The sequence below is a fragment of the Spermophilus citellus genome (assembly GCF_964194105.1).
Source record: "Spermophilus citellus genome assembly, chromosome: 1".
In the NCBI taxonomy this organism is placed as follows: domain Eukaryota; kingdom Metazoa; phylum Chordata; class Mammalia; order Rodentia; family Sciuridae; genus Spermophilus; species Spermophilus citellus.
The window spans coordinates 272,226,765-272,242,565 of NC_138182.1; the positions used below are offsets into that span (position 1 = coordinate 272,226,765).

General features: G+C 36.0%; 1 protein-coding gene across 1 annotated transcript in view; it reads left to right on the forward strand.

Annotated features, from left to right (window-relative positions):
- The window catches only part of C7 (complement C7), a 57,076-nt gene that overhangs the window by 33,970 nt on the left and 7,305 nt on the right, over positions 1–15,801 (forward strand). The window contains exons 13-16 of the mRNA XM_081304887.1: positions 976–1,063; positions 3,538–3,670; positions 5,638–5,829; positions 9,477–9,567. Of these exons, the coding sequence (XP_081161013.1) occupies positions 976–1,063; positions 3,538–3,670; positions 5,638–5,829; positions 9,477–9,567 (504 nt within the window). The remainder of the gene's footprint in view (positions 1–975; positions 1,064–3,537; positions 3,671–5,637; positions 5,830–9,476; positions 9,568–15,801) is intronic.

Below are 15,801 nucleotides of genomic sequence, written 5' to 3' on the forward strand. Positions count from 1 at the left end.
ATCTGTATTGCACAGATTTTATGTCTCTGCTGTGGTCCGTTGCCCTCAGAGGCTCTGTTGAAAACCTCTGTTTAATGATGAATGTCATCATTATCTTTATTACACCCTGCCCCTAGAGATAATCCTGGTTATGGTAAGTTGTCAGGACTGGCATTGGTGAGAACATAGTAGTGTCTTTGTTCCTCCATCTTCCTTTTAGGCTCAGAGTTCCGGCCTCAAATCTTCACAAAACTTGCTTTTGCCAAAGAATGTCCTGAGTTACATGGTTCATAAAACAACGTGGACACTGTGACCCCATTGTCCTTTATTTTCATTTAAGAGGAAGAAGGAGAATGATTGCGGGAGCCCCACTGACTGGACATGAATGAACTCAACCTTGGCATTTGTTAGTTTATAACCTTGGACAAGATTTTCAAGTGTTCTGTGCCTTTGTTATACTCCAGGTGTTGCTGAATGAATTGAGCTAATGAAGGTGTATAAAGAAGCTGCTGTTGTGTCTGCCACATAGTAAATGCTCAATAAGAGAAGTTATTATAATTCTGTGTTACCTTTCCCTTGGGTTCACTAACTCTAATTACTGTTTCCCAATACAGTATTAATTCTATGTTAAAGGAATTTTAGAACCCAAGGGTAGGAGAAAAATAAGGTCATTTCACAGGTGACCTCTAGAAATCCTGTAAAGTAGGTGGGTGGTCCAAAGACTTTTATTTCTTTCTGCTTCTTTTTTTCATACAGCAAATCATGAGGTTATTTAAATCACTGTCTTTTGTTAAACTGAGTTAATGTTTGAATTTACACCGTATGATGTGATCAGATGTTTGGTTCTGAGAATGACAAAAACATCACATGAACATACTTGTACTTTCTACTTACAAACCTTCAGATATAAAGGAAAAATTCAATATAGTGCAAAATATTCATTAAGCTCTGGAAATCAATCACATTAATCACTTTTTGTTTCTTTTTTTCTTTCAGATTGCTTGAACCACATTGCTTTCCCGTATCTTTAGTTCCTAAAGAATTCTGTCCATCACCTCCTGCCTTAAAAGATGGATTTGTTCAAGTTGGTTATGAAAGATACTTTTTTCCTTTATAATATTCCAAGTTCTACTTTTCTACAGGGCCATAATTTATTTCCTTCTTCCATGGTGAAATAGTGCTCAAAATATCTGATATATGCATTTTAGTTTTAGTGGTGAAGGTTGTAGATTGTGGCTTTTCTTCTTTGAACCAAGATGATTCAGACTGCAGAAAGCAGTACACACACTTAGTGTGGTGTGGAAAATCAACACTGCCACCCCCTGAATTTGAAACACAATTATGCCAGAGGGCTACTCCATATTGCCACTCTGATATTAAGAATCTATAAGCCTGTTCTCCAACTTACAGAACTTTCATTATTCTTTCCACTGAGAAATTTTTTTTTAAACATTGGGCTTGGGGCTGGGGTTGTGGTTCAGTGGTAGAGCGCTTGCCTAGCATGTGTGAGGCCCTAGGTTTGAATCTCAGCACCACATATAAATACAAATACAGAAAAAAAAACAGGAAATGAGAAAATTCATGTAAAGGCATTAAAAAATGTGAGATCTGGATAAAATATTAGTTTTTTTTTTGTGGTGGTGGGGATCGAACCCAGAACTTTGTGCATGCTAGGCATGCATTCTGCTCCTGAGCTACATTTCTAGCCCACAAAGTGTTAGGTTTATTTCAGGAGTAAGATATTTAGCTAGTGTCTGGTGAGATATGTATCATTTTAATTTGAGCAGTTTTCTTGTTCAGAAAGGAACACTAGTCATTTTGCATTTGTCATCCTAGGGATTTTACTTGGATTTAGAACCATATTAATTGATGCTGTTCTCAGTCTTTCTTATGATGAGACTTTGGCTCTGAATCCCAGTGGAGTCTCTTCATGACTCACGCAGGAGATATTGTTCATCAGGATGCTGTCAATACAACCAGCTTTGCTTTCTTCATGAAGGATTCCATTTTTCGAATTTTAGGCCCTTGAGCTGGAGAGTTTCCTGAAGTTTCCCCCAATTTAGAGAGAGTGAGAATATTTACTTAGCATCTCTCTCTTTTTTAATGCCTTTATACATGTTCTTTTTTGTTTTTGCATTACAATTCTTTTTTTAAACTTTTTTTAACATTTATTTTTTAGTTGTAGGTGGACATACTACCTTTATTTTATTTTTATGTGGTGCTGAAGATCAAACCCAGTGCCTCATACATGCTAGGCAAGCACTCTACCACTGAGCCACAACCCCAGCCCTGAATTACAATTCTTAATACACATATGTACCACAATTTTTGTATCTCTATTTGTATATAAAGTATGTTGACACCCAATTTGAGTCTTCATACATGTACTTTGTATAATGATTTCCATCACCATCCATAGCATCTCTAATGCCCCTTTTGTCTCCCTGTGGCCACCACAATCCTTGGAGTTCTTGAATGAAACACTTTCAAAGGAGGCCAAGCAAACTCATATGCCTTAGAACCATGAAGATGTTGGCACCCCAAATTCCAGTGCATATAGTACCAAAGGAGCCGTGGTTTCCAAACATTGCTCCTCAGACTGGCCACAAAGAATCTTCCAGTGAACTTAAAGATCGGGATTGCTGCTTGCCCCTGTCTGCCACCTTTTCTGATTTTATAGGGTAGACCCTATAAAAGAAGGAGATACCAGGACATTTTGTTCTGATCCCTAAGGCAGAGCTGGTCTAGGTACCAGCTCCAAGCCCTCCTGTAGACCTCAGTTTCTCCATCATTCTCCTGGATGGCAGAACCTGAGAGGGTAAGGGAAGAAACAAGGAAGGACCCCAAATGATCATAATTATCTTCTCACAGGTTCACATATTAAATTCTTTGCTTCACCTCCTGGCATTTAGGCTTGCAAAACATCCTTGAATCTGACCCAACCACAGCAGTATTTCTGTGCTTATAGGGTGGAGTAAGAAGTTGGGGTGGGAGAAGATCACCATTATGCTTTGCTTAAAAGTCATCAGTGAGAAAGTTAAACCTTCATGAAGATTCTGCTAGGATTTAAACATTTGAGAAACAGAATCCTTCAGGAAGAAAGGATTCTGTGGACTTATGCTGTCATTTATTAGGTAGCATTGCCGAGGAATAGCCTGTAATGCCTTACCATGAAGAGCTTATGGACAAAGACACTTCCAAAATCCAGTAACAAACTATCTTTTACTAAACATGTTAGGGAAAGAAGTTTCTTGAACAGCGTCCTCTCAAGTGATTTTAGTGAAATGCTTAGAACAGCACTTGGTATTTTGGGAGCAATCAATACTTTATAGAACATTGATGTTTATGGTTTTATTTCAATTAGTGATGGTACTAGTATAGTTGATTAGGATGATTCTGGGGAAAAGGATTTAGAGATAATTTTCTAAATCAGTTATTTGAATGTAGGTTCTGATGATTAAAAGGGGCTATGATTTATAGACCAAATAAACAACAGAAACATTTTGTTAATGCGACCTAGACAAATTCTACCTCTCTCCATCTTTTATTTTTGTTTAGGGGGAAGGTACTGTGTTTCCTGTTGGGAAAAAGATACTCTACACTTGCAATGAAGGATACTCTCTTGTTGGAGACCCTGTTGCCAGATGTGGAGAAGATTTACAGTGGCTTGTCGGGGAAATGTATTGTCAGAGTAAGTGACCCAGATTGTAGTATATAACTCAAGATGAGAGAATAATGTGGGAGAAAATGAATCAAGATAAATAACTACTCACCATATGCCCTATGTCTTGAAATCCTTTTCTTGAAAGGTTATATGATCCTGTTCAATTTTCATAAGTAACTTGACTAAGCCCTCAGCTATCTCCATCTGGAAATGATCCTGTTCAGTGGGGTCAATTTTATTGCAATTTTGAAATTTCTGATATAAATTAGAATTATGGAAGCTTTCAGGCCGAGATCATCAGTACATTTTTTAGAGTCAAGTTACTATCAATCTACTTCTTTACATGCTTTGGACCCTATTCTGTTCAGACACAGGCATGTGAATAAAAACATCTGCATATTGTACCCTTCTATATCTGCCCTTGGGCTCTTATTTCAGCTAGAGCCAAAGAGGACGTGTTTGTTCAGCAGATGGATAGACAGAGTTGTAGGGACGCCTTTTTCTGAATTGGTTGTGGTATTCTCTGTGAAGAAAGCCCTCGTGCACACATGTACATTTACTACTTGGAAGTGTACCCTTTAGTGGAATTTCTGAATCAATGGATAAGAATACACTGGGTAAACATGTATTAAGCATGAGATTTAGTTGATGCTATTAGGCTTTCAAGCACTTGTACCAATATACATTTCTACCAGAGTCTGAGGTATTATATCTGTACTTTTCTTTGTTTTCTATTTTCTTTCTGTTTCATCATAAATATTTTCCACTGATTTATCTTTCAATTTATTAATTCTCTGTGTAATTGTGTATAATTTACTTTTATGAATTCTGTTTAACTATTAATTTCATTTTTCAATTCTGATGTAACATTTTTCTAGTTTTTAAACTTTTAAATTCTTTGCTGAAATTCTTCATCCTGCCATTTAGTTTTTTTTTTCAACATATTAATCGTAGTTATTTTAAGACCTGTATCTGCTAATTTTATTATATATATCTCCATGGGTTTGTTTCTATTGTCTTTTTGTTGTTGTTGTTGTATTTTGGTCGATTTTTGTTGTTTCAAATATTTCATTAGCTTTGCTTTGATAGCTGTTTGAGTCTCTCGGAAATATTTATTCTTTTAATTTTATATAGCCTTCATATTTGTCTTGATAGAAGGATTGTAAAGCCAGCAAATATATCATGCCAAAAATAAATCTAATGCCAGATTATTAGCTTCTTGAAAATCTGATATGTGACTTATATTTTGCTGCCTTTTCATAAATATTTAGCATATTTGGCAAAATGCAGGTGCTCAATAAATGCCATTTTTGAATAAATAAATGGGTTTTCTGATGAAAATAGTGCTGAAGCAGAGCAGTATTTTATAGAATATTGTCTAAAATCCTTTAGGGAGATTGCTAAAATTTTTAAAAATCATGATTGCTGACCTGCTTTCTGTAACTATGCATATTTCTCATTATTCTCTGCTTTTTTTTTAAAGTAGAAGATTTGAGCCAGTGATATAATTGAGTAAGGAAGAACAGGAATGAGAAACCAAAAAACACTGAATACTTTTATGGTTGTCAGATTAAGGTGATGCTTTACAATTTTTAGGTAGTAATATGTCTAATTAGAACTTATGTATATGACTCTTAGGAAAATTCTGGAGGGACATCACCATACTAGAGAGTTAATGTCAGCTGTGAAAAGTCTGGTTTTTGCAGCAGACTGTGCTTGAAGACTATTTGTAGACTAATTCGTTTCAAGTTGTTCCACTGCTGTGAGGGCAGGGTGAAAAGATGATGGATGTTTTGGTCTTCTGTCATTCACTGGTCAGTTACATGGCAGGCACCATGGGGCAAGACTTTCAGAGCACAGTAACAATGAGCTCACTTCTTCCTCTTTGTCCTTTTATGTGAAAAAGCAGAGCATCAGCACCTTTTAAGACCGTTTTTTAAAAAGATGGTTTAGGAAAGCAATCACCCCAGTATGCTGGTCTCTTTTATCTTTAGAGATTGCCTGTGTCCTACCGGAACTGATGAATGGCATACAGGGTCAACCCCACAAACCGTTCTACTCAGTGGGCGAGAAGGTGACTCTCTCCTGTTCAGGTGGCATGTCCTTAGAAGGTCCTTCGGCATTTCTCTGTGGCTCCAGCCTCAAGTGGAGTCCTGAGATGAAGAATGTCCAGTGTGTGCAAAAAGGTGTGTAGTTTCTGTGTCTACTCAAGGACCCCTGCACTCAAGATGAGTGGGGGTCCTTGTGGAGAACTTCCTGCTTCTGTACCTCCATCACTGTGAGTTGTTCCCTTCCTGTTGCCCACTAGGAGAGGGAAGTCAGTTTGTAGACTGTGTAATAGTTATTCAGATGGCACACACAGACTTAGGAAATACAAGGGCAAGCAAGGATAGCCCTGGAGATCCTAAAACATTTAACTTACATCCTCCATCTGAAGGATTAACTTTACAGCCATTAAGGTGCCAAGAAAATGAAAGATTTTTGAAAAGCTAATATTTGGTTTCCTTCTGATTTTTGTCCTGTACTTTTATTAAGTACAGATTTTAAGTACTAATTTATATAAAATTCTGTATATTTCATTTCTGGGCACTCAGAGAGTTTTTTGGCATTATTGAAATTGAAAATTTAAAAATATTTGCATCTAACTCGGTAACACAACCGTGATTGAAGTAAAAATATTGTGGTTTGTGAAGTTGTCCTTAATAGTGGAAATTTAAAAAATCAGTATTTTGAATGCTGGGCAAATTAAAATGTTCTTTTGAGAACCTAAGGTAGAAAAGGATTTAGAAGCAAACTATTTTTTAAGAGATATTTCAGATGAAATGGATTTATTTTGAAAGATTTTCTTTCTCTTCTTTGTTTGCATTGTAATAAATAGAAATATATTTTTTAACAATTCAAAACAGGAAAGAGGGACAACTCACTCGAATGCTGTTTTATAACGTATCATTCTTGAGTGTATGGAATATTGCTCCAATTCAGTTTCTGTTACTTTCCCTCCTCCCTTCCCCATTGACTTTCCTCTACTACTCTTTCTTCTATTTATTTATAGTGTTTTAAAATTAGTACATTGTGGATACACGTAATAGTGAAATTCACTGTGGTATATTTATATGTGTACATAGGAAAGCTTGGTCACATTCATTCCACCATTCCTCTCTTTTCCTGTCCCTTTTTCCTCCCCTTAATTACCTTTCTACTCTACTGACCTCTTTTCTATTTGTATGGATTCATACCCACTCTTTTTCTTTCTTTTTCCATTATTTTTTCAATTTTTGTTTTTTAGTGAGAAGTACTAGATTCCATAAGTGATAGTGTAGGATGAATTAGATGCTTGTAACCAAAAAGAGAGCACAAGCCGCAGGGAGTGCTCTGCTCTGAATGGTGGGAATGGGCTATAATGATGAACAGGAGGATGGGAGCAGAACAGGTCCAATGGAGTGCCCTCCATGCCAATCTGATGTGCTCTTTAGCTATCAGAGCCCCACATTAGAGGATGATTGCTTTGTTTTCTACACACACTGAGGCATAAATATGAGTTCATTTGGGATATGTAAAGCAATGCACCTGTAGCCATAATTCTAAAATGAAAGAGAACAATATATAGTTGATGAGGTTGCAGTTTTGTTTCAAGGAGGTTATATATTTGCAATTCTGAAGTGTATGCTTCAGTCATTTCATAGCACAATTTAGAACAATTTAGTATGAATTTTCTCCCACTCAAGAGAAAATTCTATTAAATTTGATTTTAATTAAGGATGTTTTTCAGACCTGTATGTTTTTCTGAAACTATTCTTAAAATAAGCCTATAACAAACAAAAAACCAAAAAAATCCCAGGTTTGTCATCCTCTGAAGTTGGTATTTTAAAATATCAACTAAAAATAAGTAAAATCAGCTGTTTCAGTAGTCTTGTTTATTGTGGCAAAACATGCATAAGGCTTAACCATTTAGTATTTTTAAAATGTGTAGACCAGTAGCATTAAATACATTCCCACTGTCATACAACCATCACCACTCTCCATCTCCAGTATCTTTACATCTTCCTTCAGCTGAAACTCTGTATCCATGGAACAATAACTCCCATTTCCCCATTCCCATTGAGGATATCTTGATGTGAGCAAAGGCACATACTCTAGATGTGCTTTAAGAGTATTTATAAGGTAGCCAAGCTATGATGATAAAGTTGTGTTCTTCTTTTTCTTTTTTTTAAAGAGAGAGTGAGAGAGGAGAGAGAGAGAGAGAGAGAGGAGATAGAGATTTTTTTAAAAAATATTTATTTCTTTTTAGTTCTCGGCGGACACAACATCTTTGTTGGTATGTGGTGCTGAGGATCGAACCCGGGCCGCACGCACACCAGGCGAGCGCGCTACCGCTTGAGCCACATCCCCAGCCCCAAGTTATGTTCTTCTTAAATGCAATAGTCTTTGGTCTTGGTGATCCTATCAGTGACTTTTTTTAAACAAAGAAATTATAAAAACTTTCGGCAATCACATGATTATCTAAAATTTCAAAATTTATTCTAAAATAAATTTCTGGTCAAATGCAGAGCTAATTCCCATGGCTTTATCATGAACTTTAGTTCTGGTATATCTCTAGTGAGATTTCTCAGCCTCAGTGCTATTGTGCTTTGGGGCCTGGTGATTCTCTGTTGTGGAAGCCTGTCCTGTGTTCTGTGCTGTTTAGCAGCATCCATGGTCTCTACCCACCAGATGCCAATAGCATCTCCTCCTCAGTATGACAATAAAAAATGCCTTAGACATTGTCAAATGTGCCTCTGGAACAAAACCTTCCCTGGTTGAAAGGCACAGATCCAGAAAACATCATTTTAAAAAACATTTTTTTGAGGGGGAATAATTTTAGATTTCAAAAAGGTTGCAAATACAATTTCTACATACCATTTTCTTATCTTTCTTTTTTACGTCACTTGAAATAACAGTTGATTAAAAGTAAAAAATTAGTATTAGTACAATACTGTTGATTAAATTACACACGTTATTCATATATAACTAATTTTCCTCTAACGTCTTTTTATGTTCTAGGATCCAATTCAGGACACTACATTGCACTTAGGATAATACCATTTAGAATTGAAGTGTTTAAAGAATGAGTACTTGTAATTGAGATTTCTGATCCTGGTGGGCATGCTTCATATTATTACCATTTTTCCAAATTTATGAATTGTTCACAAGATTGTACTGTCATGTCTAAATCTTTTAAAATTTTCAAAAAGAAATATTCCATTGTTTTCGTATTCATAAAGGCATGATTTTCTGATAAACTATCTTTAAGATTTGTAAAATGAGTATCTAGTTGTATGAGCAAAAGTACATTCCATTGACTTCCATTACTGATAGGAAGTGGGAAAATCAGGTTGTTTTGGATGATTTACATTGCAATTGGCTATAGCCAAGGTGATGGCAGTCAGTGTAGGCTCTTGTAAACTGGACCAAGGTATCGTTCTGTCAAAATCAGAATGATAGTTTACTATCAGTTTCTAGAAGATAAAAGATAGAATCTTATTTAATGTAACTACCGCCAAACATTCACTCATTGTTGTTAGGAAGGATTAAATATCACAATGTATTAAAAAGTGCATGACCAAGTGTAAATGCTCAAGAAACGGCAGCGATTATCACCAATGTAATTATTTGTAGAGCATTCCCCTTGAAAAATGCTCTATAGTTTTATTATTAATGTTTACCATAGAACCCCTTTGCAGCTGAGAATAGTACAGACTCTAGTTCAACAACAACAATAATAAAAAACCTTGCTTACTATGAAGATGCTCTTCTTCCCTGATAATTTCATCTCCCTTATGTTTTTTTCTTTCAGACACCCCTTTAACACAGGCAGTGCCTAAATGTCAGCGCTGGGAGAAACTGCAGAATTCAAGATGTGTTTGTAAAATGCCCTATGAATGTGGGTAAGCTCTGCCCTTCTGTTTTATTTTATCCAAGACAAATGAGGTGATCTCTTAGGTGTTAGTGTCTGTGTATTGAAGGTGCAGTTTACTAAGGGTTAAGGATGTTTGTGTTTGTTTGCATTTTAATCCGGTCCTCTGCTGCCTGGTACTCACTAGGGTCACCAGACTGACAGCTATGGTGTTAAGCAGTTTTCTAATCTGGCTAGTTGAGAAAGGCTGAAGGACTATTTGAGCACGGCTTGCTCTATACATAGAATCGAGCGAAAGGACAAAACTGTCACCTGAGGATTTAGAGCATTAGATGATTAGGCTGAAATTCCCTAGGGATATAAAATTTATTTATTTATTTTTTTTATTTTTTTACATTTTTTTTATTGGTTGTTCACAACATTACAAAGCTCTTGACATATTATATTTCATACATTAGATTGAAGTGGGTTATGAACTCCCAATTTTACCCCAAATGCAGATTGCAGAATCACGTCAGTTACACATCCACAATTTTACATAATGCACTAATAGTAATTGTTGTATTCTGCTACCTTTCCTATCCCCTACTATCCCCCTCCCCTCCCCTCCCATCTTCTCTCTCTACCCCATCTACTGTAATTCATTTCTCTCTTTGTTTATTTTCCCATTCCCCTCACAACCTCTTATATGTAATTTTGTTTAGCAATGAGTGTCTCCCTTCATTTCCATGCAATTTCCCTTTTCTCTCCCTTTCCCTCCCATCTCAAGTCTCTGTTTAATGTTACTCTTTTCTTCCTACTCTTCCTCCATGCTCTGTTCATACTTGCTCTCATTATATCAAAGAAGACATTTGGTATCTGTTTTTTCAGGGTTTGGCTAGCTTCACTAAGCATAATCTGCTCTAATGCCATCCATTTCCCTGAAAATTCTATGATTTTGTCATTTTTTATTGCTGCATAGTACTCCATTGTGTATAGATGCCACATTTTTTTTATCCATTCATCTATTGAAGGGCATCTGGGTTGGTTCCACAGTCTAGCTATTGTGAATTGTGCTGCTATGAACATCGATGTGGCAGTGTCCCTGTAGCATGCTCTTTTAAGGTCTTCAGGGAATAGTCCAAGAAGGGCAATAGCCGGGTCAAATGCTGGTTCCATTCCCAGCTTTCCCAGGAATCTCCAAACTGCTTTCCAAATTGGCCGCACCAATTTGCAGTCCCACCAGCAATGTACAAGAGTACCCTTTTCCCCACATCCTCTCTAGCACTTGTTGTTTGACTTCATAATGGCTGCCAATCTTACTGGAGTGAGATGGTATCTTAGGGTGGTTTTGATTTGCATTTCTCTGACTGCTAGAGATGGAGAGCATTTTTTCATGTACTTGTTGATTGATTGTATATCCTCCTCTGAGAAGTGTCTGTTCAGGTCCTTGGCCCATTTGTTGATTGGGTTATTTGTTATCTTATTGTCTAATTTTTTGAGTTCTTTGTATACTCTGGATATTAGGGCTCTATCTGAAGTGTGAGGCGTAAAAATTAGTTCCCAGGATGTAGGCTCCCTATTTACCTCTCTTATTGTTTCTTTTGCTGAAAAAAAACTTTTAAGTTTAATTAAGTCCCATTTGTTGATTCTAGTTGTTAACTCTTGTGCTATGGGTGTCCTATTAAGGAATTTGGAGCCCGACCCCACAATCTGTAGATCGGAGCCAACTTTATCTTCTATCAGACGCAGAGTTTCTGATTTGATATCAAGCTCCTTGATCCATTTTGAGTTAACTTTTGTGCATGGTGAGAGAAAGGGATTCAGTTTCATTTTGTTGCATATGGATTTCCAGTTTTCCCAACACCATTTGTTGAAGATGCTATCCTTCCTCCATTGCATGCTTCTAGCCCCTTTATCAAATATAAGATAGTTGTAACTTTGTGGGTTAGTCTCTGTGTCCTCTATTTTATACCATTGGTCCACCCGCCTGTTTTGGTACCAGTACCATGCTGTTTTTGTCACTATTGCTCTGTAATATAGTTTGAAATCTGGTATCGCTATACCGCCTGATTCACTCTTTCTGCTTAGAATTGCTTTTGCTATTCTGGGTCTTTTATTTTTCCATATGAATTTCATGATTGCTTTATCTATTTCTACAAGAAATGCCGTTGGGATTTTGATTGGCATTGCATTGAATCTATAGAGAACTTTTGGTAATATCGCCATTTTGATGATGTTAGTTCTGCCTATCCATGAACAGGGTATATTTTTCCATCTTCTAAGATCTTCTTCTACTTCTCTCTTTAGGGCTCTGTAGTTTTCATTGTATAAATCTTTCACCTCTTTTGTTAGGTTGATTCCCAAGTATCTTATTTTTTTTGAGGATATTGTGAATGGAGTGTTTTTCCTCATTTCTGTTTCAGAAGTTTTGTCGCTGATATACAGAAATGCCTTTGATTTATGCGTGTTGATTTTATATCCTGCCACTTTGCTGAATTCATTTATTAGTTCTAGTAGTTTCTTTGTAGACCCTTTTGGGTCTTCTAGGTATAGAATCATGTCATCTGCAAATAGTGATAATTTAAGTTCTTCTTTTCCAATTTTTATGCCTTTAATTTCTTTCGTCTGTCTAATTGCTCTGGCCAGTGTTTCGAGAACTATATTGAATAGAAGTGGAGATAGAGGGCATCCCTGTCTTGTTCCGGATTTTAGAGGGAATGCCTTCAACTTTTGTCCATTCAGAATGATGCTAGCCTGAGGCTTAGCATAGATAGCTTTTACAATGTCAAGGTAAGTTCCTGTTATCCCTAGTTTTTCTAATGTTTTGAACATAAAGGCATGCTGTACTTTGTCGAATGCTTTCTCTGCATCTATCGAGATGATCATATGGTTCTTATCTTTAAGTCTATTGATGTGGTGAATAACATTTATTGATTTCCGTATGTTGAACCATCCTTGCATCCCAGGGATGAATCCTACTTGATCATGGTGCACTATTTTTTTGATGTGTTTTTGTATTCAATTCACCAGAATTTTATTGAGGATTTTTGCATCTAGGTTCATTAGAGATATTGGTCTGTAGTTTTCTTTCTTTGAGGTGTCTTTTTCTGGTTTCGGGATCAGGGTGATGTTGGCCTCATAGAATGAATTTGGAAGAGCTCCCTCTTTTTCTATTTCCTGAAATAACTTGAAAAGTATTGGTATTAATTCTTCTTTAAAGGTTTTGTAAAACTCCGCTGTATACCCATCCGGTCCTGGGCTTTTCTTGGTTGGTAGTCTTTTGATGGCTTCTTCAATTTCATCTATTGATATTGGTCTGTTCATATTGTCTATATCCTCCTGACTCAGTCTGGGCAAATCATATGACTTAAGAAATTTATCGATGTCTTCACTATCCTCTATTTTATTGGAATATAGATTTTCAAAATAATTTCTAATTGTCTTCTGTATTTCTGTAGCATGTGTTGTGATATTGCCTTTTTCATCCCGTATGTTAGTAATTTGAGTTCTCTCTCTTCTTCTCTTCGTTAGCATGGCTAAAGGTCTGTCGATCTTATTTATTTTTTCGAAGAACCAACTTTTAGTTTTGTTAATTTTTTCAATAGTTTCTTTTGTTTCAATTTCATTAATTTCCGCTCTGATTTTAATTATTTCTTGCCTTCTGCTACATTTGCTGTTGTTTTGCTCTTCCTTTTCTAGGGCTTTGAGTTGGAGTGTGAGCTCATTTATTTGTTGGTTTCTTCTTTTTTTGAGGAATGACCACCAGGCGATGAACTTTCCTCTTAAAACTGCTTTCATTGTGTCCCATAGATTCCGATATGTTGTGTCTGTATTTTCGTTTATCTCTAAGAATTTTTTGATTTCCTCCTTTATGTCTTCTGTAACCCATTGATCATTCAGTAACATATTGTTCATTTTCCATGTGATGTAGGATTTTTCCTTCCTTCTTTTATCATTGATTTCCAGTTTCATTCCATTATGATCAGATAAAATGCATGGTATTATCTCCACCCCTTTATATTTACTGAGGGTTGCCCTATGGCATAATATATGGTCTATTTTTGAGAAGGATCCATGTGCTGCTGAGAAGAAAGTATATCCATTTGATGATGGTTGATATATTCTATATAAGTCAGTTAAGTCTAGGTTATTGATTGTGGTATTGAGTTCTATAGTTTCTTTATTTAACTTTTGTTTGGAGGATCTGTCCAATGGTGAGAGAGGTGTGTTGAAGTCTCCCATAATTATTGTGTTGTGGTCTATTTGATTCTTGAATTTGAGGAGAATTTGTTTTGTGAATGTCGCAGCACCATTATTTGGTGCGTAAATATTGATAATTGTTATGTCTTGTTGGTGAATGGTTCCTTTTAACAGTATATAATGACCTTCTTTATCCCTTTTGATTAACTTAGTCTTGAAGTCGATTTTATTCGATATGAGGATGGCCACCCCTGCTTGCTTACGAGGACCATGTGCGTGGTATATTTTTTCCCATCCTTTCACCTTCAGCCTGTGTATGTCTTTTCCCATCAGATGTGTCTCCTGGAGGCAGCATATTGTTGGATTTGTTTTTTTAATCCATGATACCAGCCTATGTCGCTTTATTGGAGAGTTTAAGCCATTAACATTCAGAGTTACTATTGATATGTGGTTTGAACTTCCATCCATGTTTGATTGTTTATCCTTTTTTTAAAAAAAAATTTAGTTTGTCTCTCCATGATTGTCTTTCCCCTTGCCCTCTGTCTTTACTGAGGCACTTCCCACTGATGGTTTTGGTTATTGTTTTTCATTTCTTCCTCGTGTAGTGTTTTGCTCAAAATGCTTTGCAATGCTGGTTTTCTGGCTGCAAATTCTTTTAACTTTTGTTTATCATGAAAGATTTTTATTTTCTTGTCATACCTGAAGCTTAATTTTGCTGGATACAGAATTCTTGGTTGGCATCCATTGTCTTTCAGTGTTTGAAATACATTGTTCCATGCCCTTCTTGCTTTCAGTGTCTGTGATGAAAAATCCGTGGTTAACCGTATTGGTTTACCCCTAAATGTAATCTGTCTCCTTTCTCTTGTAGCTTTTAATATTTTCTCTTTGTTCTGTATATTGGATATCTTCATAACAATGTGTCTTGGCGTTGGTCTACTGTGATTTTGTGTGCTCGGTGTCCTGTATGCATCTTCAATTTGTATATCTGTTTCCTTTTTTATTTCTGGAAAGTTTTCTGTAATTATTTCCTTCAGCAAGTTTCTCATTCCCTTGGTTTGAATCTCTGTACCTTCTTCTATCCCGATGACTCGTAAGTTCGGTTTCTTAATGTTATCCCATAATTCTTGGATGTTTTTCTCGTGATTTTTTACCAGCCTTTCTGAGTTGGCTAGACTCTTTTCAAGATGGTATATTTTGTCTTCATTATCTGATGTTCTGGTTTCTACTTGCTCCACTCTGTTAGTGATACTCTCAATTGAGTTTTTAATTTGGTTTATCGTTTCCTTCATTTCTAGAATTATTGTTTGATTATTTTTTATAATCTCTATCTCCTGATAAAGATGCTTAACTTCTTCTTTTATCTGTTTGTGAAATGCATTCTCAATGTGTTCTTTCGCTGCTTGAATTTGCTGTCTTGTATCCTCTTTAAGGTTCCATTCCATCTGTCTTAGGTGTTCCTTGAGTTCTTTATATGACCATTTTTCTGATGACTCTAGGTCCTCCTGAATATTTAGGCTGTCCTGCGTTGTTTGTACTCCTTTTCTTCCTTGTTTTTTGAAGCTGCTCATGTTGCTTCTTGTTCTGTTTGACTGCTGAGTTACTGTTTACTCCTATAAATTAGTTTGATGCTTGGGAGGAAAGGTATTTGAAGGGAAGGGAAGAAGTCTCTAAAGAGAATGAGAGTAAGCAGGTAGAATTCAAGAAAAAAGGGGGGATAAGAAAAATGAGAAGACTAAAGAAGAAAAAGAATAGGAACTAAAAAAGAAAAAGATTAAAAAAAATAATAATAATAATAATTAAAAAAATTTAAATTAAAATTAGTAGAAAAAAAAATTAAAAAAAATATTTTGTAAAAAAAAATTAATAAAACAACAAGAAAGAAAAAAATGAAAATGAAAGAAAAACCTAAATCAAAAAAAAAAAAAAACAAAAAAAAAAAGGAGAAAAGAAAAAGAAAAAAAAAAACCTAATAAATGCAGTCTTAGAGTTTGATTAACTTCTCTTCCAGTAGGTGGCGCTGTGCCCACCAGGTCAAGTTTCTCCTGTCAATATGCGGGAACCAATCACTGTGCAGCAGCTCCTC